Raw genomic sequence first — 24,344 nt, 5'->3', positions numbered from 1 at the left:
AGATACATTCACCTAATGGTGGCAGCTTTAATTGTTACCGTAATTTTATACAGTGCTGATAACACATCACCTATATGCAGGTTTGATCTTCCTAGTTGCAATAGAGACATAGTGCACTGAAGGTTTGCCGGATTGATTCTTGGTGTGGGGGTCTGTCTAATGAGGCAACATGAAGAATATTGCCTGTGAGAAGAAAGAGGTTGTTCTCACTGAAACACACAAAATGCTCATAGAGCATGACAGGAATATGCAGATATGTTTCCCCTGTTTGGAGGGGTTGGGGTGAGAAATCTGAGTCACTGCTTCAAGATAATGGAACAGCCATTCACAACTGAGATAAGAAGAAATTTCCTCGTCCAGAGAATAATGAATCTGTAAAATGGTGGAAGTTCAATCTCCGACTACATTCAAGATTGATGGACTTTTTAGGATGTTATAAGATCCAAAAAAGTTACTAACGGAAAGTGGAACCGAGATGAAAGATCAGTCATGATCTAAAATCTTTTGAAAACCGTAGAAATTAGAGTTGTATTCTTTGCAATTTAGGTAATCTTATTGAAACATACAGGACCCTTAAGAGGCAAGGCAGGAAAGATGTCGAGATGCTTCCACTGCTAGGAGAATCTCAAATGGGGGGAACATAGTTATAAGATTAGGGGACAGTCATTTTAAACAGTGTGTATCGGAACATCTTTTCACAGAGGGCGGTGAATGTCTGGAATTCTCTACCCCAAAGCATAGTGGAGCTTGACTGTTGGAGGTGTTTAAAGAGGAAGTAAATACAATTTTGAAAGATTTGGGAATAACCGGCAAAGGAGAACAGTTATAGAAGAGATGAGGCCTGGGGCAGATCAGAGTGAATGGCGGGGAGGTTTGAAGCAGCTGTTGCCTACTCCTGCTCTTACTTTCTTATGTCCATAATGAATGGTACAGCAAACACAAATAGCTAAATAGTTTACTCCTGCTGCTATTTCTTAGGTTCTTAATTACTTGATAAATGCTTGACATTTATAGACAATGAGCCAGCACCACCATTCAATGTGATCACGGCTGATCATTCTCAATCAGTACCCCGTTCCTGCCTTCTCCCCATACCCCCTGACTCTGCTATCCTTAAGAGCTCTATCTAGCTCTCTCTTGAATGCATTCAGAGAATTGGCCTCCACTGCCTTCTGAGGCAGAGAATTCCACAGATTCACAACTCTCTGACTGAAAATGTTTTTCCTCATCTCCGTTCTAAATGGCCTACCCCTTATTCTTAAACTGTGGCCCCTGGTTCTGGACTCCCTCAACATTGGGAACATGTTTCCTGCCTCTAACGTGTCCAACCCCTTAATAATCTTAATAATCTTATAATTACCTGGAGTCGGAGAAATATTTGAGTGAATGGCTCCATTCTTACTAGATAAGAAGCTACAATCATGGCAGAAGAATAATGTGTACCATAGTGATATGCTGGTGTCTCACCTATAAACAGAATACAAATTACACACCAAATCACCAGCAAACATTGTCCATAAAATGCATCCCCATTCCATCAAATTCAAACTTACAAACCACTAGTATTTTAAAATATTTTATTTGATGACAGCAACAGATGTGGAACAGAATGCCACAGGAGATCCTTTTTCCCTGTGGCTATCAAACTGCATAACTCCTCCACCGTCTGTCGTGGGGTAGACTGGCACCCCTTCCCCCTCCCCCACCCCCACACCCACTCCCCAATCTTTGCACATCCACATTCCTGGATTTTCCACTTGTCATTTTAATTTCATGTTTCATGTATCTTGTTGTGTTTTATGACTGTTGGCAGACCAATTTCCCTCCTGGAATAAAGTTCCATTGCATCGTAGTTCATTCAATTTAATATTTATTTACTCCATATCAAAAAAGTTAAAGGAGTTAATGAAAATCTAAGTTTGACAACAAATTGAGTATTTAGACACGCACAGAAAATGTTTCACTTATATTGCATGCACATGTAATTATAATTCTATTGTGTAAAATTTACCATTTGGATCTTCCCAATCTTTATAGCGTTTCTTATACTGAGCTAACCTATCTTCAGTCTGAGCTCCCATTGGTTTAGCCAGGTTCCTGAATGTTTTGGAATTTGTAAGATCAAGTTCCTAGATGAAGAAAAGGAAATACTCATCAATAATGTTTTACATTTTTTTGTGAAGTATATTAGTTAACATTGTTTTGGTGGGCTGAATGAAAAATGAAAAAGTTTAAAACTATTCGCCAGTCTTCAATTAAACTCAATCTCACGGACTCTTTCCTTGTGCAATCTGACTCTAACCAATTGAATATTGATAAAATAATACTGGTCGATGAGGTCTGCATTTAAATTATATTCCAAAATAGACATGAAATGCTAAAACAGGGAAGTTATTTTGAAATATTTATTTCAATAATTATTTCAAAATAAGTTACTAAATTGGGGAATAATGCTTTCCCTCCAATATAGTTTATGCTCAACTAATATTGAAGTGGCCTCGAAAACCCAGCTGCATTAAATAGAACAAGTCAGAGACACCCACATATTTTAAATAAAATTAAAAATATGAAATAATTTACAGAAGCTCAAAAAGGTACAACTTATTTTACTATCATGAACAATACAGGGACAGTGATGTAAATAGCCTCCATACCTCAGAATCATAGTCTGCCAGGATCCACGGGAATACTGGATATTGCATTAAATCATTGTAGGATCTGCCAGCTAATGTGTTTAGATGCATAAGATATTGGAAGTTACTGATTTCTCCCCTCTAAATGAAAGACAAAAAAACAATGACTTTCGTACCTTTGTTGCATGCACAGATCAGCATGCATAGCAATATTTTACAGATTTGACTCAAAATATGTTGTTTAGCCTTGAAATGAGAAACTGCCTATTCTGTACATACAAATGATTATATTTGGCAAGTGATCTTTTTATTTAATAATAAAATATATTTACATACAATTATGTGAAAATATAAGACCTTCATACAAATATGATATATTTAATGTCAAATATAAATAGTATGTGTTCAATACTATCTACCTTTATAATAATAGTCCAATTAAATATTTTTTTGCATGTTTAGCTTTCGTTATATTGACATGCAGAGTAGATGGTGCAATGTAATCATTGCATTTGTTGGGCAATTTTGCAAAGATTTCTATCCTGCTACTATTTTCTTTTTACTTGCCTCCCATCTTTGTGTTACAGACTTCTCTCCAACCAATGTACTTAGCAAACCAGACCTGCGAACAAACATAAAAATGTTTACATGTAGATTTTGTTACAGAACGCGGTAGACATTGTCCAGTCCATCGTGGGTATTGACCTCCCTACCATTAAAGGGATCTATAAGAAGCACTATCTCAAATATTTAGTTCAGTTTTATGTTTTATTCTTAATGTTTTAATGTTTTATGTTTTATTCTTAACTGTTTACTGTATGTCGTGTTGTTACTTGCGAGCAAAGCTCCAAGACAAATTCCTTGTTTGTATACATACTTGGCTAAAAGAATTTATTCAATTCAATTCAATTCAATATATGAAAGACCATACCACCCTGGCCAAGCTTCCATCTTGTTACTGCCATTGGGAAGAAGCTACAGGAGACTGGGAACTATGACTTTCTCAGCTTCTTCCAAACAACCATCAGGCCACAGTGTGACCACTAATCACAACCTTGCCTCAGCATAAATCTACTAGGTACTTTGTTTTGGCTGCACTATAGACTATTATGGTTCGATTACCTTGCATTAGTGATTATTAATTTATTGTAATATGTATTATTGTATACTTACTTGTTGTGTTATTGTGTTGTAAAGTTACATCAAGCAAAAAAAATCAATGTTCTGTTCCTGGTACAGATGACAATTAAACACTCTTGAGTGTCGACTCTTTAACGTCCTTTTTTTGACATTCTAAATGATTCCTTTCCTTGGCCAAATAACATGAATTATATCGTATCCTACTCAACAGTGAGTCACAGGACTGCTCCTCTAGCGCTCAAGAAACCTTTAAGACCTCCTTACTCTGAATGTTCTCCCCCATCTTCCTGGTTACTTGCATCACCATTTATTTGTACAAGGAGTATTCCATTGGATCCCATGTCTGAAATATTACTCTTGCCTCCTGAGCAGCTTGCCGTTTTTTTGTGACTTGGGGGTGTGGTGAGGTGGAGGGTGGTAGAGGCAAGGGGAGATGTATTTGTGACAGGAAAATGATGGAGTATGTGAAAATGAAACCAAATTAAATTCTTCCGAGCTTGATGATACCATACAGCTTTATCACTATTTTTTTCAGTCCCACCAAGAAGCTACAACTGTGACTTTTTGTTTACATTTGATTAATACTGATGAATTATAAAATCTCCTTGTTTATTCTTTTTTATCCTTTTAGTAATTATGAATATTTCTTTCAGGTGTTTCCTTAATCTCTGCTTTTGTGCCATGTAAATAATTACAAGGCAAATTTCCCAGCCTCTTAAAAATGTTCTAAAGTGCTTTTAACAGCATGACACAGCACTTTTTTAGAGTATTAATGCAAACATGGCAGCACTAAGAAGTGGGATAGTTCCCCTTGCATGCTATCGCCTTAATAAATTTAAGCTGCATTTATTGTCAGCTTAAATATCGTAGCCAATATTGCTCATGGTACACTCATTATGAGGTGTCTATCTGAAGTGTCCAAGAGTACTCCAGTGACCACCTTAGTAATTATTTACATAGTGCTGTTCAATGTTAAAAAGCAAACAGAGTCATCCTCCAGTAGCAATGAGTATTTCTAAAATTTCAACGAGCTCATGAAAATTAGAGAATAGATCTATTACTTTCATATAAATGAATATTTACTGAAATCCTAACAGAGATAGATAAATTAAAAAGGCTTGCACCACCTTTTCAAGGGCAACCTGGGTCAGGCATTGATAACTTTGTTTGCAAAGCCCAAATTCCCAGAATAAACAGAAGAATTATATGTTGAAATCTGAATTATTTCTACTCCATTGATTTAAGGCATAATCTCAAAAAACATTGAAAAAGCATTCAGCAAAAAATGAAATGGTTTCCTGGCATTTTGGTAAGCTTCACTTACCCTTGTTCCACACTCGTATTGGGCCGTTGGCCAGATACAGACTCAGAACTATCAGTCAAAGAGGGAACCACACCTAAAAACCTGTAGCACAAATATTATTCAGATTGCTATTTAACTTTAATGAAAAATGTAATAGTTAAGTATTAGTCGGGATAAAGTTTACGAAAATCATAGTAAAAATAAACTATAGATAGTAATTTGTTATTACAAATTATTGCAAACATGGAACAAATTATTTAAAATGTATTATGTAAACACTTATTGTTTTCTTAATAGAAATTCAAAGCCAGTAAGTTTTTGAACCAAAAGGATTTCACGTTCTCTTTTTTTTTAACAAACATATTTTCATTTGATGGACTTTATAAATACACAAATCAAATCGTGAGCTTTGACAGAGACTGATGGTACAGCAATGAAAAGTAGCCTTCTGATTGCAAGGTTTTCTGTACCAAGACAAGGTTAAAGTTATGAAATGTTATACTTTATGCAAGAGTAAAATGAGATATCACCTTATACCTTTGGTATACTGTAAACCCTCATTTATCACGGATCATAGGGGGGGGAATGGTGTCCGTAATAACCGAATAAGGGATTATCCAGTAATAGGGCATCATTGGAAAGTGGTAGAAACAAAGAACTGCAGGTGCTGGGTGCAAAGTGCTGGAATAAAAAAGCAGGCCAGGCAACATCTCTGGTGACGTTTTGGGTCGAGACCATTCTTCAGACTCTTGGTCTGGAACTGGGCCTGGTATCCAGGTGAGTTGTGGTTCGAGGAGAGGCAAGGATCGGTGGAGTCATTGGTGTGGCCCGAGGGCGGCCGGATTGCAAGTAAAGGTCGGCGGTGGTGGCAGTGGCACGTATATCCTGGAAGTGGCCATGAAACACGTGTGGGCCAGAGGTGGCGGCAATAGGTCCAACCTGGAATCAGCCAAGGGTGGCGGTGCAGGCGCGAGACGGCAACCAGGCCTGGAAGCGGCTGGAGAGGTGGTGCGGGGTGGGGGTGGCATAGGCAGCCCAGCCTGGAAGGCAGTGTGGGTTGGGGGTAACGTCGGCGGCGAAGGCCGCTGCAAACAAAACCCGTTACAAAGAGATTAGTAATAAAGAGGGTTTACTGTACTCCATATTACCTTGTGCATTAAATAAATAAATGATGCCTGCTTACAGTAATTGGACATACAGCAAGCAGTAAAGCTAATAATCAAAAAAGTATTAATTTACTTAGTTAATAAAACTGGATAGAAGCTGTTGTATCAAGGGAAAGCAGTCTTTTATTGTACAGGTAGTTTTACAATAATGCAACAGTAGCTTTCAAAGGAAATCTTGTGTTATAGAAAATTGCATTATAACGACAATAAGCGAGTTCAGTATTTCGACTGAGCAGGCGCAGGTCATAGGTCGCAGGGGCAAAACATTCTCGCCGGCTGATCTGCTGCGTGTAAACAAACCTTCGTTTCATCCGTATTTTCCAGTTTTGCTTTGTAGAGGTAAGAAAATACTGCTTTCAAAACTGTTAATTAGGTGTGTATATGGTTAATTTGTACAAAATTACGATGATTTTGTGGGTTTTATTGCTTTATGCTTCAGTGAGTGAGCAAGATTGTTGACAGAATAACAAGCATTTTCTATTGCTCTTTGTTTTGGAGGGGGGTGGTGAATGAAATGAAATGTATGATTTCTAACTTTCAAGAGACTTCTGAATGAGTCACAGTTCATCTTTGAGGCTAGAATATTTGTCGTGGTTAAAGTTTGATGCAAGTTAAGGACAGCGTTTTCTATTTCAACCTGTTTCAGTGCTGCACCGAACGTGCTCTCTTACCCGATCGCAGACATGCTCGCTGCTTTTTGTCTGAAATATTGGAATTAACGAAAATGTTGCAGTTAATTTGCACTTCAGAATTAAGTTGGGAAGCTGGGCGATCCCATGACGCAGATATGTTTTCATTTTTACTTGTTTATTTAAAATAAATTATATTTCAGACATACTGAGTTGTTGATACCACACCTAGAGTCTGAAGACGGGTCTGGACCCGACACGCCACCTTTTCCTTTTCTTCAGAGATGTTGTCTGACCGAACTACTTCATAGTTTTGTACAAATTAACCATATATACACCTAATTAACAGTTTTGAAAGCAGTATTTTCTTACCTCTACGAAGCAAAACTGGAAAATACGGATGAAACGAAGGTTTGTTTACACGCAGATCAGCCAGCGAGAATGTTTTGCCCCTGTGACCTATGACCTGCGCATGCTCAGTCGAAATACCGAACTCGCTTATTGCATCAATGAGGAAAAAGGGGTTGGGGGTAGAGTGTTTTAGACTCTCAATAATAGTTATGTTCCCCCACAGGATTTTCAAAATATATAGGTCTTTTCAATAGCAATATGTTTAATTTTGTTACTGCAAACTAAAAATACTCAAGGCTCTATGTTACATTGTTTCATAGAGATTGTTGCACAAGTATCAATAGAAGTGATAGCTTATCAATTTCTATAGCCATTGGCGGTTAAGGTAGCAGCTGCGTTCAAGCAAACAAATTATTTTTCTTGTCTAGTTTCAAATTCAAGACAGCTTGTTTTCTGCTTGCCAATTTCCAAAATAGCTATTAAGTGGTTCTCCAGTTTCTGAACAAAACTGCATTAGAACCAATCAGCCTGCATAATGCAGATGGTGTCCTCCCATTCATCACTCATGTTATATCAAATTCATGTTATGGAAACATGCATTATAGCAGAACTACTTACAGCAAATCTAGTCTGAACCAACTTCACTAATCAAATTTTCATTTGAATTCAACCTTAACTATATAATTTTACATAGTAAATTTCGAACAAAAACATTTCTTCATACCTTTGATACACTTTATTTCGAATTCCTTTTTGGAAGGCCAAGAGATAGTTTCGTCCATCACCAGAAAAAACCTCAACTGCAATAGGCTGAAAGAGATTTGAGAGAATTAACATTAATTTGTACAGTTGTACAGACATTGGGGTGGCCACATTTGGAGTATTGTGTTCAGCTGTGGTCACCCTGTTATAACAAAGGTGTTGTTAAGCTGGAACGGATGCAGAGAAGATATACGAGGAAGTTGCCAGGACTCAAGGGGTTCAGTTCTAGGGAGAGGTTGAGCAGGCTAGGACTTTATGTCTTGGAGTGCAGGAGGATGAAGGGTGATCTTCATAAGATCATAAGTGATAGCAGCGTTAGGCCATTCGGCCCATAAAGGATCTTATAGAAACTTAAGGGATTGGACAAGCTAGATGCAGGAAAAACGTTCCCAATGTTGGGGGAGTCCAGAACCAGGGGTCACAGTTTATGAATAAGGGGTAGGCCATTTAGAACTGAGATGAGGAAAACCTTTTCAGCCAGAGAGATGTGAATCTGTGGAATTCTCTGCAGCAGAAGGCAGTGGAGGCCAATTCACTGGATGTTTTCAAGAGAGAGTTAGATATAGCTGAGGGCTAACGGAATCAAGGAATATGGGGAGAAAGCAGGAACGGGGTACTGATTTTGGATGATCATCCATGATCATATTGAATGGCGGCACTGGCATCGAAATGCCGAATGGCCTACTCCTGCACCTATTTTCTATGTTTATTCTGCCATTCAATCATGGCTGATCTATCTCTCTCTTCTAATCCCATTCTCCTGCCTCCCCATAACCTCTGACACCCGTACTAATGAAGAATCCATCTATCTCTGCCTTAAAAATATCCACTGACTTGGCCTCTACAGCCGTCTGTGGCAAAGAATTCCACAGATTCATCAACCTTTAACTAAAGAAATTCATCCTCATCGTTCTAAAAGAGAGTCCTTTAATTCTGAGGCTTTGTCCTCTAGTCCTAGACTGTCCCACGAGTGGAAACATCCTCTCTGCATCTACTCCATCCAAGCCTTTCACTATTCTGAAGGTTTCAATGAGGTCCCCCCTCATTCTTCTAAACTCCAGCAAGTACAGGCCCAGTGCGTCCAATGCTCATCATATGTTAACCTGCTCATCCATGAGATCATTCTTGTAAACCTCTGAACCCTCTCCAGAACCGGGAAATCCTTCCTCAGATATGGTGCCCAAAATTGCTCACAATATTCCAAATGCAGCCTGACTAGTGCCTTATAGAGCCTCAGCATTACATCCCTGTTTTTGTATAAAAGCCCTCTCGAAATAAATGCTAGCACTGGATTTGCTTTCTTTACTATCGATTCGACTTGCAGATTAACTTTTTGGGAATACTGCACCAGCAATTCCAAGTGCCTTTGCACCTCCAATTTCTGGATTCTCTCCCCATTTAGAAAATGATCTATGCCTTTATTCCTGCTACCAAAATGCATGACTCCACACTTTGCTACACCATATTCCATGTACCACTTCTCTGCCCACTCTCCCAACCTATCCAAATCCATTCGCAGAGTCCCTGCTTTCTCTACACTACCTGCCCTTCTACCTATTTTAGTATCATCCACAAACTTGGCCACAGAGCCTTCAATCCCCTCACCCAAATCATTAATATACAACATGAAGAGCAGCGGCCCCAACACCGAGCCCTGCGGAGCTCAGCTAGTCACTGGCAGCCAACCAGAAAAAGCCCCCTTTATTGGCACTCTTTGCCTTCTGCCATCCAGCCAACCTGGTATCCGTGCTAGTATCTGCCCTCTGATTCCATGGGCTATCATCATCTTATAGAGGTGTATAAGATCATGCGGGGAAAACATAGGGTGAATGCACAGAGCCTTTTACCCAGATTATGGCAATCAAGAACCAGAGGATACACGTTTATGGTGAGGGGAAAAGGATTTAATGGAAACCTGAGGAACTACTTTTTTTACACAAAGAATGGAGTATATATGGAACAGGCTGCAAGAGAAAGTAGTTGAGGCAGGTACTAGCACAACATTTAAAAGACATTTGGACAGGTACATGGATAGGATAGGTTTAGAAGGATTATGGGCTAAATGCAGGCAGGTGGGACTAGTATAGATGGGGCATCTTGGTCGGTTTGGGCAAGTTGGGCTGAAGGCCTGTTTTCACAAAGTATGACTCTATAAGAATAAACAGAAAATTTAATTAATAGTAGTAACCTTGATAGTTTTAACAAGATGAGTAAAATACTATCCCTACCTGCAGCAGATACCGTCTCTTATGTACTTCCTTGATGTCCTCATAGGCAAATTTACTGCAAGTCCTCTTTAGCTGACTCTGCCCTTGCCGTGCACCTCTGGGAATAATAGGCTCATGCATGCTAAAAAAAACCAGAGGAGAAATGTGCCAATACCATAATATAACTGAATTTATAAATTATAGATTTTTTTCTCCATTTAGACCTGTATTATTAAAAACTAATAACACCAGCAAATGTAACACTTCATAAATATTTTATTGTGCTGTAGATGATGATTCCTAAAAGCTTTGTTCTGTCAATTAATTTAGATTCTACTAATATTCCTCCTCAACCCCCCTTATCCTTCCTCTTCCCCTCCCTCCCTCCAGGCGAGTAAGGTGGACCTAAAATTGTTGCACTATCGTGTACTGTTTTGGCTGTAGTTCAGGAACAAACAAACGAGAGTTTTAGTATATAGATATCACTTCTAAAATCTTATTAATGGTGGTATTTTTCTTTTCCTTTCTGTAATATTCTCTCTACAGAAATTGCTATGGTCCGAAAAGTCTCCTTTACATCAATGGTGAATAACTATGTATAGACAGATAATTCTGCTATAACATGATAGTTGCTTTCATAGAATATTTGTTAAAGAAAATTGTGTGGTAGATAATTGTGTCAATGGAGGAATGGAAAAATAGCACAATTTTTCCTGCAGGATTTTCAAAAGTAAAAGTCTTTACTGGCATTAAGTTTATTTTATTACCACAAGTGAAAAATACTAAAGGCTGTGTGCTGCATTGATTAATAGAGTGTCATTGCACAAGTGTCAACAGAAGTGATTGCTTGTCAATTTCCAATAGTCACTGTGGTGAAACTGACAAGACTGTGCTCCTACTGTGGGAAAGTGACATGTAAACAATTTTTTCTTCTGACACAGATTTCTTTTCCCAAAACATTTTTTTTTGTTTGTCAATTTCCAAAGTAACTCATATGGTTCTTCTATTCAATCACAACTGCATTATAATCAATTCGGCCCACATAATGCAAATTGTCTTCCCTAATTCATCATTCATGTTACATTCAATGTGTATGACAGAAACATGCGTTACAGCAGAACTATCTGTAGTTTTATGATAAATAGAATATTGATCCTATAGTGCTCTAAATGAGCAATGACATTAAAAAAAGTAAACTTGTCAATACTCCAAGATGGTCCTGTAGTTTCCAGTAATTAAAAAATAATCTCCCAGTTACTGCAATGAAAATTCAAAACTAAATCATTAAGTTTTTTAGGGATGAGGTATAAAATGCTTTTCTGGATGAAGCAGTTATCAGTCACACATTAAAACCTTCAGGAATACTCAGGAAACACAATTCCAGCAGGCGGCACTGTGTTCAACAAGTAACCGAATTTTTATGGGAGCCACAGATGAGAAATGCTAAATAACATTACCATGTCAAAGAGAGTTAAAATGGGCATTATCCATTTGAGAGGTGTTTCCACAGTGAGGTGGATGAAACTATTTTTACGATTACTGTACAATGTTTTCACAGAAGATTGAATTAACAAACAAAGCAGAATACTCACTTTGGAGTCAGTGTCTCAATGTCACGGATTTCTCTGGTGGCAGTCATTGTGAAACCATCAATCACGTAGAAATGTTCTTTCCCAAACAAGAGGAGCCCTTCACTGGTGTCCAGCCCTTGTACTCGAGCACATCGATACATATGTTGAATCTAAAACAAACCAGAAACTTAGTCATCTAATGACATTATTGTTTGGCTCTTGATAAATGCACACTGGCAACATTGGAATATTATTGGTATACTGAAGCTTTAAAAAGTGGTATTTATCTAATCATTATGCACAATTTCCATCTTTCCACAAATTATTCCTACTTCCGGAAAGATTCCAGATTTTTCAGCACTGGCAGTAATTTACAATTAACAATATAATGCTTTACACAGATAAAATGGGAACGTTAATTTAACAAACAAAAATGTGCTTGAACAGGGTCAGGAAATCTTGGTTCTCAGGTAATGAAACAATAATATATGAATCATTGAAGCAATGTGCTGTTCCAGGCTTTTCAACTACCATTGGTAAATTTTTTAGTTCTCTGGTCGAACTATCCATCCGATTAATATGCATAAATTAATTACATACATACCATATTCAAAAGCAAACACTCGTTGTAAGCTTCAGGTGTCACATGGGAGAATATTTCCAGAGATGGAAATGGAATTTCACATGTTCCATATAACCATATTGAAAGAATGACAGCTAGTGCTACAGTGTGGCATACTTTCACTGAGAGTTCACTACAGAACCTATCCTGTTTACAACAGAAACAAAGTGAAATGTGCTAAAAATTTAAAATATGTTGATCATCGGGAAATATCTTTTTAATTTCTATTAGTTTGGACAGTATATAAGATCTTTTTGAGTGTTGTTTATATTGACCTCCTATATTTCAAGGTATCACAAAATGCTGGAGTAACTCAGCGGGTCAGGCAGCATCTCAGGAGAGAAGGAATGGATGACATTTCGGGTCGAGACCCTTCTTCAGACTGATGTCAGGTGGGGCGGGTCAAAGAAAGTTTATAGGCGGAGACAGGAAGACAGAGGGAGAACTGGGAAGGGGAGGGGAAGAGAGGGGCAGAGGAACTATCTAAAGTTGGAGAAGTCAATGTTCATACCGCTGGGCTGCAAGCTGCCCAAGCGAAATATGAGGTGCTGTTCCTCCAATTTCCGGTGGGCCTCACTATGGCACTGGAGGAGGCCCATGACAGAAAGGTCAGACTGGGAGTGGGAGTGCTCAGCCACCGGGAGATCAGGTTGGTTAAGGCAGACTGAGCGAAGGTGTTGAGCGAAACGATCGCCGAGCCTGCGTTTAATCTCACCGATGTAAAGAAGTTGACATCTAGAGCAGCGGATACAATAGATGAGGTTGGAGGAGGTGCAGGTGAACCCCTGTCTCACCTGGAAAGACTGTTTCGGTCCTTGGATGGAGTTGAAGGGGGAGGTAAAGGGACAGGTGTTGCATCCCCTGCGGTTGCAGGGGAAAGGGCCCGGGGAGGGGGTGGTTTGCGTAGGACGGGATGAGTGGACCAGGGAGTTACGGAGGGAATGGTCTCTGCGGAACGCAGAAAGGGGAGGAGATGGGAAGATGTGGCCAGTAGTGGGGTCCCTTTGGAGGTGACGGAAATGTTGGAGGATGATTTGTTGGATACGCTGGCTGATGGGGTGGAAGGTGAGGACATGGGGGATTCTGTCCTTGTTACGAATGGGGGGAGGGGGAGGAAGAGCGGAGCTGCGTGATATAGAGGAGGCCCTAGTGAGAGCCTCATCTATAATGGAAGAGGGGAAGCCCCGTTTCCTGAAGAATGAGGACATCTCTGATGCCCTAGTGAGAAACACCTCATCCCGGGCACAGATGCGGCGTAGATGGAGGAATTGGGAGTAGGGGATAGACTTTTTGCAGGAGACAGGGTGGGAAGAAGTGTGGTCCAGATAGCTGTGGGAGTCAGTGGGTTTATAGTAAATGTCCGTCACTAGTCTGTCTCCTGTGATGGAGATGGTGAGATCCAGAAACGGTAGGGAGATGTCAGAGATAGTCCAAGTGTAATTAAGAGCAGGATGGAAATTGGTAGTGAAATGTATGAAGTTAGTGAGTTCTGCATGGGTACAAGAGGTAGCACCAATGCAGTCGTCAATGTAGCGGAGGTAGAGTTCGGGGATGGGGCCGGTGAATGTCTGGAACAGGGATTGTTCAACGTACCCGACAAAGAGGCAGGCATAGCTAGGGCCCATGCGAGTGCCCATAGCTACGCCTCTGGTTTGGAGGAAGTGGGAGGAGTCAAAGGAGAAGCTGTTGAGGGTAAGAACCAGCTCTGCTAGGCAGAGGAGAGTGTTAGTAGATGGGGATTGGCTGGTTCTACGGTCGAGGAAGAAACGGAGGGCTTCGAGATCATCCTTGTGGGGGATAGAAGTGCAGTGACTGGACATCCATGATAAAGATGAGGGAGTGGAGGCCTGCAAAGTGGAAGTTATCGAAGAGACGGAGAGCATGTGAGGTGTCTTGGACGTAGGTGGGGAGGGATTTTACCAGGGGGGGATAGGATGGAGTCGAGGTAGGTGGAAATAAGTTCAGTGGGACATGAACAGGCAGAAACAATGGGTCTGCCAGGACAGTTCTGTTTATGGCTATATGAACCTATATTTCAAGGTTCATTTAGCCATTCTTTTCTTATCTTTAGCTCTAACATTTGATGATCAATTCCCTTTCACTCCCTTTAGTCAGTGCTCCCGAAACAGTCATATTTCTCTGATGGAAACTATCTGAAAGATTTATGTATTTTCCTTTCAGATGATGACTAATTTGCAGAACCCGCCCTATATGCAAGTATGCTTGTTTTCCTATCTTTACAATTCTGTTGAAGGATCACTGACCAGAATTGTTACCTCCATTTCTCTATGCACACAAGGTGGTTGATCTGCTAAGTATATCTTTCCGTTTCTAATCCAAACTCTCTGTACTTGTATGAAAAATAGTCACCTCCAGGATGTTAACGGTGGGAAACTTGACAATAATAATGCCATTAAATGTCAAGGATAAGTAATTAGGAAAAAAACTGCAGATGCTGGTTTAAATCGAAGGTAGACACAAAATGCTGGAGTAACTCAGCGGGTCGGACAGTATCTCAGGAGAGAAGGAATGGGTGATGTTTCGGGTTGAGACCCTTCCTTTAAGTGGTTGGACTCTTTATCATTGGAGATAGCCATTGCATTGAACTTCAATGGTACTTTATTGCCTCACCAACAGCCTGTCTGTCCTTTCCTTCTTTGTTGTTTGTTTGTATGTGTTAAATGTATGTTTTTAGTGTTCTTTAGCTTTTGATGTGAGGAGTTGGGGGGGTTAGGGGAACCATTTTCTAATCTCTTACCTCGACGGAGATGTAATGTTTTTCCGTATTGTATCTCCGTCCGCAATAGAGCAGTTGGCAGCCTTTGCTGGAGACTGACTTCGAGACTCCACTGCGGGAGCCTGCGGACTTTAACATCGTGGAGCTCGCAGTCTCTGGTTAGAGACCGACTTCGGGAACTCCAAGCTGCAGGAGCTTCATCCGCCCCGATGCGGGAGCTGCGACCGCTGGCTGCGACAGCTTTGATAGCCCCGACTGCAGATGGTTCGACTGCCCCGACCGCAGGAGAATAAAAGAGGAAGAAGGTTGGACTTTATTGCCTTCCATCACAGTGAGGAACGTGGGGAATCCGTTGTGGTGGATGTTTATGTTAACTTTTATGTAGTTGCGTGCCTTGGTTTTTTTTAGTATGGCTGTGTGGTAATTCGAATTTCACTGAACTTTAATTGGTACATGTGAGAAAAAACTAACCTTGAAACCTTGTCACGTGTACCGAGGGTACAGTGAAATTTGATTTGCCATACAGTCATACAAAAAAGCAACAAGTTACATAACTATAAAAAGATTAAACATAAACTTAAACAGCCACCACAGCGGCGTGTGAGAATCCTTAGGGCACACATCATAAGCGGAGACCCACAGCCATCAGTTCAATGTCCGGGCCACACACTCGCTCTTTCACCGTGATGTGACCAGAGTTGTACTGACCGCTGTCACTCTCTCTGCAGTCCCTGTTCGCCCGAAGTGTCAGAAAGCCGTCCACACTCGCATTAGACTCCGGGATATCCTCATGGAGCCATGTTCCTGCAAACACTGAGATCACTGCACTCACGGAACTCCCTCCGAGTCCTCACCAGTGCAGGTAGCACGTCTATTATGTTTTTTCGGCGACCTCACATTCCCCACTGTGATGGAAGGCAGATAACTTGTACCTTCTTTCCTCCTTTTACTTTGCAAACTTACTTTGCAACCTGTCTGCAAAGGCCTCGCGATTTGAAACACAGTCATCAGTCACAAGACTGGAAAGTTGAAGGCAGATCACCAACAATCGTTTGCAGAAGAGCAATACTGTCTTAAATATTTTGTTGCATTCCATGTGTTTAAAGCAGCAACATGTTTCCTTGTTTATAAAGGAGTCATTAAATAAAGCTTCATTCCAAAGCAGTATACAGATTGTGGTACTGCTAATAATTCATCTATTATTCAATTCAAAATGATACAAAAGGTTTTATTTTACAGACACTCATGGCGGCATGGAGGGTAATTTACACATTGACCTTGCAAGAAATGATTTGCATCTTGGATTCGACCTTCAATCAGTTAATATCATTTTTCCGCAATTAGAATTTTTTGAAATTCCCAGGTTTCTCTGTGTGTTTTATGGCAATCTACATAAAATACTCCTACATACAATTTCGAATTTTGACACAAGGTGTATTCTGGTTAATTTAACTTAGTTTAAATATGCAGTTAAAAGACAAAAACATTTATTTCAATCTTCAACAGTAGAATTTGCTAGGACCAAACTGCTGCAATTGCTTAACCCACTCTTACTCTGGGCATTTATGGTTATGAATCCTAGAATTGTTCATCCTATTCTATTACTTATCTTTGCAATCAATTCAACTACAAGGGCCTATGGAGATGATAATTAGGAAAATATTGCTAACTTCATAACCACCCTACTCACCTGTGCATGTGCTACAGGACAATTAAATGTGAGATGAAAGTGAGGGAAAGGGTGACAAATTCAGAGAATATAATGTTAAAAGTGGGGTGAAAATATTGTTACGGGTTGAGAAAAGACGGTTACATGGTGAATCATGTAGAATTATCACGGTGAGTAAATCCAGATCACGGCACAGATTTCTAACTACATTTTAAAATATCGGGCCACATCTTGACAACTGGGTCCTCCCACTTAGAAATGTCATTCTACCACTGACCCGAGACCAATATGAGAATATCCTCACTGACCCGAAGCATCCAGGATTAATGAGAGCCAGACCAGAAATCTCCCTTTGACAACCTGCAAAGTCCTCCAGCACATTTGCCAACCACAGAAGCTTCTAACTGATCTGATTTCCCTATCTACTCTTTATCCACAGCTCTACTTTACTTACTGATGTCAGAGGATGATTCCTTGATGTAATCATGGGAATCTCAACAAAACATCAGTTTCAAAGCAAATGAGCAGATTCTACCTTTGACCACATTTCAGTGCAGTCCCAGACGTTGTTTAAACTACTATCTCCATTCAGAACCACAACCTTTAGCCAGCAATAACTGTTCCAGCATATAGAATTCAAAATAAGGATTGGAACATATGATTAGGGGAGAACCTGAACTATCAGGACAGCTCTAAAAGATATTTTTCATTTGAAAACCACTTGCATGCTGCAATATTTGCATGGATTATTATACACATTGTCCTTCAAAGACACACCATTTAAAAACACATTTAAACCTCAACTAATTTGCAAAAAAATCAAGGTATTTTACAGCATTTGGATTGCAAATGAATTCAAACAAGTCGCTATCATTTGGCTGAATAGGGTTACCAACAACAGTCTGTCTGTGGAGTATAGCCAAATCACTGACAGTTCAGAATCTGTGCATGTCCAGAAATCCCAAAGTCACTTTCAGATGTAGAGTAATAATGATAAATGTTAGGAGATTCAAAATTATTACCACTGCAAAATTTAGGGTACTGCATAATCAAGGATGAGTCTCACCCCAGTCGCTCCTTTCTCCCCTCTCAAGAGGCAAGAGGTACAGAAGTGTGAAAACGCATGCCTTCAGATTCAGTGATAGTTTCTTCCAAGCTGTTATCAGGCAACTGAATCACCCTGTCACCAACTAGAGAGTGGTCTTGATCTACTATCTATCTCATTGGAGACCCTCAGACAATGTTTAATCAGATTTTACCTTGCACCAAACATTATTCCCTTTATCCTGTATTTGTACACTGTGGACGCCTTGATTATAATCACAAATCGTCCTTTTGCTTTCTGGAGAGCACTTAGTAAAACAAATTTCACTGTACCTCAGTACATGTGACAATAAACTAAACTACTAATTTAAAAAACGTTAAAGTGATTTCTTCATATCATATGGTCGAAGGAAAATTCTCTTGCAAATTTACATCACTGATATTAAACCTGTAATTTGAAATATATTTGCTCAATTATCAGTGGATCTATTTTGCTGGGGACTCAAAGGTGATCTGTAATTTGGCAGTGGTACTCTCACTTTGATCCAAATCATCTTCCATAACATTAAACAGCAGTTATATTAATCTGGAGCACACAGGATTCAAGTTTTACTCTTCAGTTACCAAACTTTCAATTTACTCAAAAAGAGACACAAAGTTTGGAGTAATTCAGGCAGTCAAGCAGCAAACCTGGAGAAAATAAATAGGCGACATTTGGGATCAGGATCTTCTTCAGACATGAAACGTCGCCTATCCATGTTCTCTGGGGATGGGGATGGGGATGGGGATGCTGAGTTACTCTGGCCTTTCTGTATTTCAATTTACTATTTAATTTTCTATTTTATCCACAACTCTGGAATATTGAGCAGCCTTTCAGACAATGTTTTTGTTATTTAAAAAAAAGGAAAATATATCTCTTCTAGCTTAACCAGTTTCATTAAAATTCAGTTAGTTCAAGCTCTTTCCCCGTAAAAAAAAAAGATAATAATGAGTTTATTTACCTTTTCTCCTTCTTCTAGTAATCGCAGCAGTGTTTGGTTATCAGTCTTCTCCTCCTCTTCCACTGAACTTGCTTCTGAAGCTTGGTCAAGGAAAGGTTCTGTGCTGTCGTCGTCTCCGCCATCAGGGGCAGAACGTGAACGCTTTAAAGGTGGCTTCACGATCCCTATACATGTTAATTTTCAAAATTAATTAAAATACACACATCTTACGAGATTGCCTCAAGAAAGAATTATACTAATTTAATTTTTTTAATTACAACCACCAAAGTGGATATAATTAGTACACTGTGGTAATAACGCTTGATTATTTCCAACACACTTAATCACCTTGCTGCATGGGGTCACTAATTTCCTAGCTACATTCAGATATTTTATCTAATTCATTTTTCCTGAAAACATTTCTGGGTCACCTTTTTGCTGCAGGTTATGACAGTAATGTATGTGAAGCTGTCCAGATTGCTATGCTCTATTATCTCATGCTGAGGATACCAACTGCATGTTTTAAAGAAGCGACTGAAATAGTGAACAGGGAATTGTACTTGATGTTATTTTATTCGCCTTCAAATCCGACAAAAGGATTTTTAACAAAAGCTGAAACTCACACAATTTAAGGGAAATTATCGACCCAGCTTGGGAAAAGGCTGAGCTGCATTGGACGTAAAAGGTTAGATACTTGCATTGGCAAATATAACGGTAATCTAGTCTGCATTGGCAGAATGCTTGCATTGGCAGAATTACTTGCATTGGCAGAATGCAATGGCATTGGAGTCTGTGTTGAGCCTGCAACCATTCATCCTATTAATCAAATACTTAGAGAGTGATGGAAGGCCACATTTCCAGCTTTGTTGATGGTACAAAGATAACCAGCCTTGCATTCAGTATCGATGAAAGTATTAATATAAGATTACTGGTTCAAATGAATAGAAAACAAAATAATAATGGCTTTCAGTAAAGGTGAAGGTAGTTAGCCATTTTAGCCCAACAAAAGATAGAAATTGTTGAAATCTAGAAGCAACAAGAGGTTTAAAAGGATTGGGGTCCTTAAATAGTGATTATTAACATCATGAGCAGAAAATAATCTGCAGGGATAATGGAATGCTGATGGACACAAGCACAACGAATCAAGTTCTACTGACCACGTTTGCAGTACTAAAGACCGTTCTGTGCAATACGCCAAAAATGTTACATAGAAACATAGAAAACAGGTGCAGGAGGAGGCCATTTGGCCCTTCGAGCCAGCACCACCATTCATTGTGATCATGGCTGATCATCTACAAACAGTAACCTGTGCCTGCCTTCTCCCCATATCCCTTGATCCCACTAGCCCCATGAGCTCTCTCTAACTTTCTTTTAAATTCATCCAGTGAACTGGCTTCCATTGCCTTCTGTGGCAGAGAATTCCACAAATTTACAACTCTCCGGGTGAAAAAGTTTCTTCTCACTTTAATTTTAAATGGCCTCCCCTTTATTCTTAGACTGTGTCCCCTGGTTCTGGACTCCCCCAACATTGGGAACATTTTTCCTGCATCTAGCTTGTCTAGTCTTTTTATAATTTTATATGTCTCTATAAGATCCCCTCTCATCCTTCTAACCTCCAAGCTTAGTCTTTCCAATCTTTCCAAATATGACAGTCCCTCCATCCCAGGGATTAACCTCGTGAACCTACATTGCACTGCCTCAATAGCAAGGACTTCCTTCCTCAAATTAGGAGACCAAAACTACCAGATGTGGTCTCACCAAGGTCCTATACAACTGCAGAAGGACGTTTTTGCTCCTGTACTCAAATCCTCTCGTTATGAAGGTCAACATGCCATTAATTTTCTTCACTGTCTCATGTAGCTGCACACTTACTTTCAGTGACTGGTGTACAAGGACACCAAGGTCTCATTGCACTTCCCCTTTACCTAATCTGACACCATTGAGATAATAATCTGCCTCCTTATTTTTGTCGCCAAAGTGGATAACCTCACATTTATCTATATTAAACTTCATCTGCCATGTATCTGTCCACTCACTCAACCTGTCCAAGTCACCCTGCAACCTCCTAACATCCTCTTCGCAGTTCACCTTGCCACCCAGCTTTGTGTCATCCACAAACTTGCTAGTGTCACTTCTAATTCCATCATCCAAATCATTAATATATATTGTAAAGAAGTCCACAATAAGGTATACTGTAGTTTCATATAAAACTTGCCGAGTAGGCGTTTTATTTCAGTGTTAGAGCTATTGGTAACAATAATCTAAATTAAAATACATTCTAGATCTCTGCATTAATAAAATATTATATACCCTGTTTAATTTATGGGGGGGATACATAGACCTTGTCTGTATCCTAAAATTTATAAGGTTAAGAGTGATCTAATAAATGTCCGTAAATTGATAAAATGATTCAATAAACTATTTCCTTTTGCAAAGGAATGCAAAATAAGGGACTATAAAATCAGAGTGTCAGCTTAAGTATGGACCTTCTTCTAACTCCACAAATGGCTGATGCTAGGTCAACTAAGTCAAAGGACTGAAATCAAAGATAATTAGTAGTTAGGCTTACAGGGTGCAATAATTTTTGGAAGCTAGCAACTGTTATTGTGAAAATCAAATCAAAATTAGATTGACAGGATATGTCATAAGATTTCACATTCCCTCTCACATAGAAGAGGGCCATTCAAACCATTTAATCTACACGAGTTCTTAGAGCCATTCTATTAATCCCATTCCCCAATTAATTTCCTTTCTGTCTGTAAGTGGGGGAACAGGATTGATGGGATTGTTTTGAGAGTTGACATTGACTGAATACCATTAACCTACTATCCACATACACGGGGATAATTTACAACACTAATGAACCTACTACCCAACATAGGATGTTGGAGGAAACCTTTGCACTCAAGGGAAACCCATGTGGTTACAGTCTAACAGAAGGCACCAACAATCTGGAGTGAAATAACTGGTGGAGCTGTGGGAAAGTAATACAAACCGTTGTGTCTTCATGCTACCCTTAAAAAGAAAATTCTGAAATTACAACATCTAAAAGATGTTAATTTACAATTACTGGAACTAGAGTCAAGATGCATATCAGTTGCTAGACAATAAAGCAGCTTTAGATAATATAAAATTATTTAACCTTTGACTCTTGCAATAGTGTCCTCTCCATGCTCTGGTTCATGGTGGGTGGTTTCACCTTCTGAACTCTCTTCGATTGTATCTGGACACATGGTTTGATTTCCAGCAGACAGGCGTATGTAATATTCTTTACTGTCATAGCTTATAGCTCTACGGTAGCGAGTAGGTTTCTGAAAAAGCAAGACACAGAGTTTGTTTCCGTGTAACACCCGATTGTCTACCTGGTCCTGAGCTTACTTATGAGATATCATGAGATAGCATATGACAAACATAAAAGCTGTTTTCAGAGGCCAGGCATGTTTATTATGTGCGCAATAGAAAATCATCTGCAAAATCACATAGCCATAACCACTATGTGTTGAAGTCTTCTTTGATAAACATGCTTTAAAAAAATATGCTTTACTTTGTGAAACGACAATCAACAATGAAGTTTAAAAGGTATGATTATGAAATTGGTAAATATGTAGCTTTTTAAAAAGAATGTTTAGATCTAAAATTTTATGTTTTTTCAGGGGCTGGATGAAGAAAAAGAGGAAGAGAGATTACCGAAATCAAATTACAGATCCACACTTAGCTTGAAACAATGTAGCTTAAATCATAAGCCCACAAAAACAGCAGTGATGTTACTTCCAGTGCTAGGGTGAGACAGCCCAAGAAAGCCTGTTAGTGTGCAGTTTCGAACAGTCTACAAAGATCTATTTTGGTGACAGGTGTAAAAGAAACAAATCCTGGCGTGAAGGGTGAATCATCAACTTGTAGCTCAAAAAATGTACCACAAGAAGCCAATCATATAGATGTGCTTTAGTGCCCATCATGCAGGTCCATTCAATGTCAATTTTCAAAGGCAAAGCAACCACTGTTCCATTGTTATTCTCCTTTACCTTTTCAGAAACTATTCTGCCATCATCAAACCAAGGCATCTCGGATACTTTAATAGTAGTGACATACTAAAATAAGGTGTTGAGAATACAGGAAACACTCATCAGATTTTCAGCACCACAAAGCAGCATTGAAGTAATTACCATTAGGTAGATTATGCATAATGTCGACACAGCAAGTAGGTGGCAGCAAAGTTTTAAATATCCCTTGAAAATTAATTAGATGACTTCAAATGTAGCAATTGACATCTACAGAGAAGTAGCTGAAAATCTAACATGTTGAGCATGAAATATTTTAAATGATGGCCCAGATAGCTTTGCTATATAAACCTCAGCTTTCACCACCTTTGCTGCCAAATTCCTTCCAGCTCTCACTTTCACGGACCATAACTGACTCATTTCCTCTTTTTTTGTTTTCTGTTTCCATCTCACAGCATAGGTCAGCAACCAACATAAAAATCCACAGATTACCTGCCATCTTGACTACACCTTTTGTTTCCTCAAATGACTTCATTCTCTTCTCAGTTCTCTGTATTTGTATATGTGTGCCGATGACAATATTTTTTCACAGTGCTTAAGATGTCTTGCTTTTTTCTTCACTGTGTTTTCCCTCCATTTTAGTTAATAGGATTGTCAACCACGCTTCTTCTCCTCCCAGCCCGAACAAGGATGTGCTTCCCCTAATCCTCATCTTTCAAATCATCAGCCTCCCCATTCAAAAGATCATCTTCCATCATCTCTGCAACCCTCAACAGCATACCATCACTAAATACATCTTCCCTTCCTCTCAGCACACTGAAGAAACTGTTCCTTCCAATCACTTCCATCTCTAGCAACAACCACTCCCCTTTACACATAGCGCACGTGTGGGTTTCTTTATGCTGGAGAAACCAAAAGTCAATTGGGTGACAATAGATAATAGACAATAGGTGCAGGAATAGGCCATTCGGCCCTTCGAGCCAGCGCCACCATTCCATGTGATCATGGCTGATCATTCTCAATCAGTACCCCATTCCTGCCTTCTTCCCATACCCCCTGACTCCACTATCCTTAAGAGCTCTATCTAGCTCTCTCTTGAATGCATTCAGAGAATTGGCCTCCACTACCTTCTGAGGCAGAGAATTCCACAGATTTACAACTCTCTGACTGAAAAAGTTTTTCTTCATCTCCGTTCTAAATGGCCTACCCCTTATTCTTAAACTGTAGCCCCTGGTTCTGGACTCCCCCAACATTGGGAACATGTTTCCTGCCTCTAACGTGTCCAACCCCTTAATAATCTTATATGTTTCGATAAAATCCCCTCTCATCCTTCTAAATTCCAGTGTATACAAGCCTAGTCACTCCAGTCTTTCAACATATGACAGTCCCGCCATTCCGGGATTTAACCTAGTAAACCGACGCTGCATGCCCTCAATAGCAAGAATATCCTTCCTCAAATTTGGAGACCAAAACTGCACACAGTACTCCAGGTGCGGTCTCACTAAGGCCCTGTACAACTGCAGAAGGACCTC

General features: G+C 39.5%; 1 protein-coding gene across 3 annotated transcripts in view; it reads right to left on the bottom strand.

The window, feature by feature from the left end:
• Positions 1-24,344, bottom strand: part of wdfy3 (WD repeat and FYVE domain containing 3) — a 271,504-nt gene that overhangs the window by 41,374 nt on the left and 205,786 nt on the right. For all 3 annotated transcript variants that reach the window (XM_078402045.1, XM_078402054.1, XM_078402063.1), the window contains 10 exons: positions 21,957-22,125; positions 18,836-18,999; positions 11,784-11,932; positions 10,213-10,333; positions 7,947-8,032; positions 5,098-5,178; positions 3,201-3,255; positions 2,655-2,774; positions 2,012-2,129; positions 1,361-1,467 (listed from right to left, as the gene is read on the bottom strand). In XM_078402045.1, the coding sequence (XP_078258171.1) occupies positions 1,361-1,467; positions 2,012-2,129; positions 2,655-2,774; positions 3,201-3,255; positions 5,098-5,178; positions 7,947-8,032; positions 10,213-10,333; positions 11,784-11,932; positions 18,836-18,999; positions 21,957-22,125 (1,170 nt within the window). The remainder of the gene's footprint in view (positions 1-1,360; positions 1,468-2,011; positions 2,130-2,654; positions 2,775-3,200; positions 3,256-5,097; positions 5,179-7,946; positions 8,033-10,212; positions 10,334-11,783; positions 11,933-18,835; positions 19,000-21,956; positions 22,126-24,344) is intronic.

The sequence above is a fragment of the Rhinoraja longicauda genome, chromosome 1 (genome assembly GCF_053455715.1).
Source record: "Rhinoraja longicauda isolate Sanriku21f chromosome 1, sRhiLon1.1, whole genome shotgun sequence".
Lineage (NCBI taxonomy): Eukaryota > Metazoa > Chordata > Chondrichthyes > Rajiformes > Arhynchobatidae > Rhinoraja > Rhinoraja longicauda.
The sequence above is the reverse complement of the archived record's forward strand: the minus strand, read 5'-3'. Positions and strand labels throughout refer to the sequence as shown.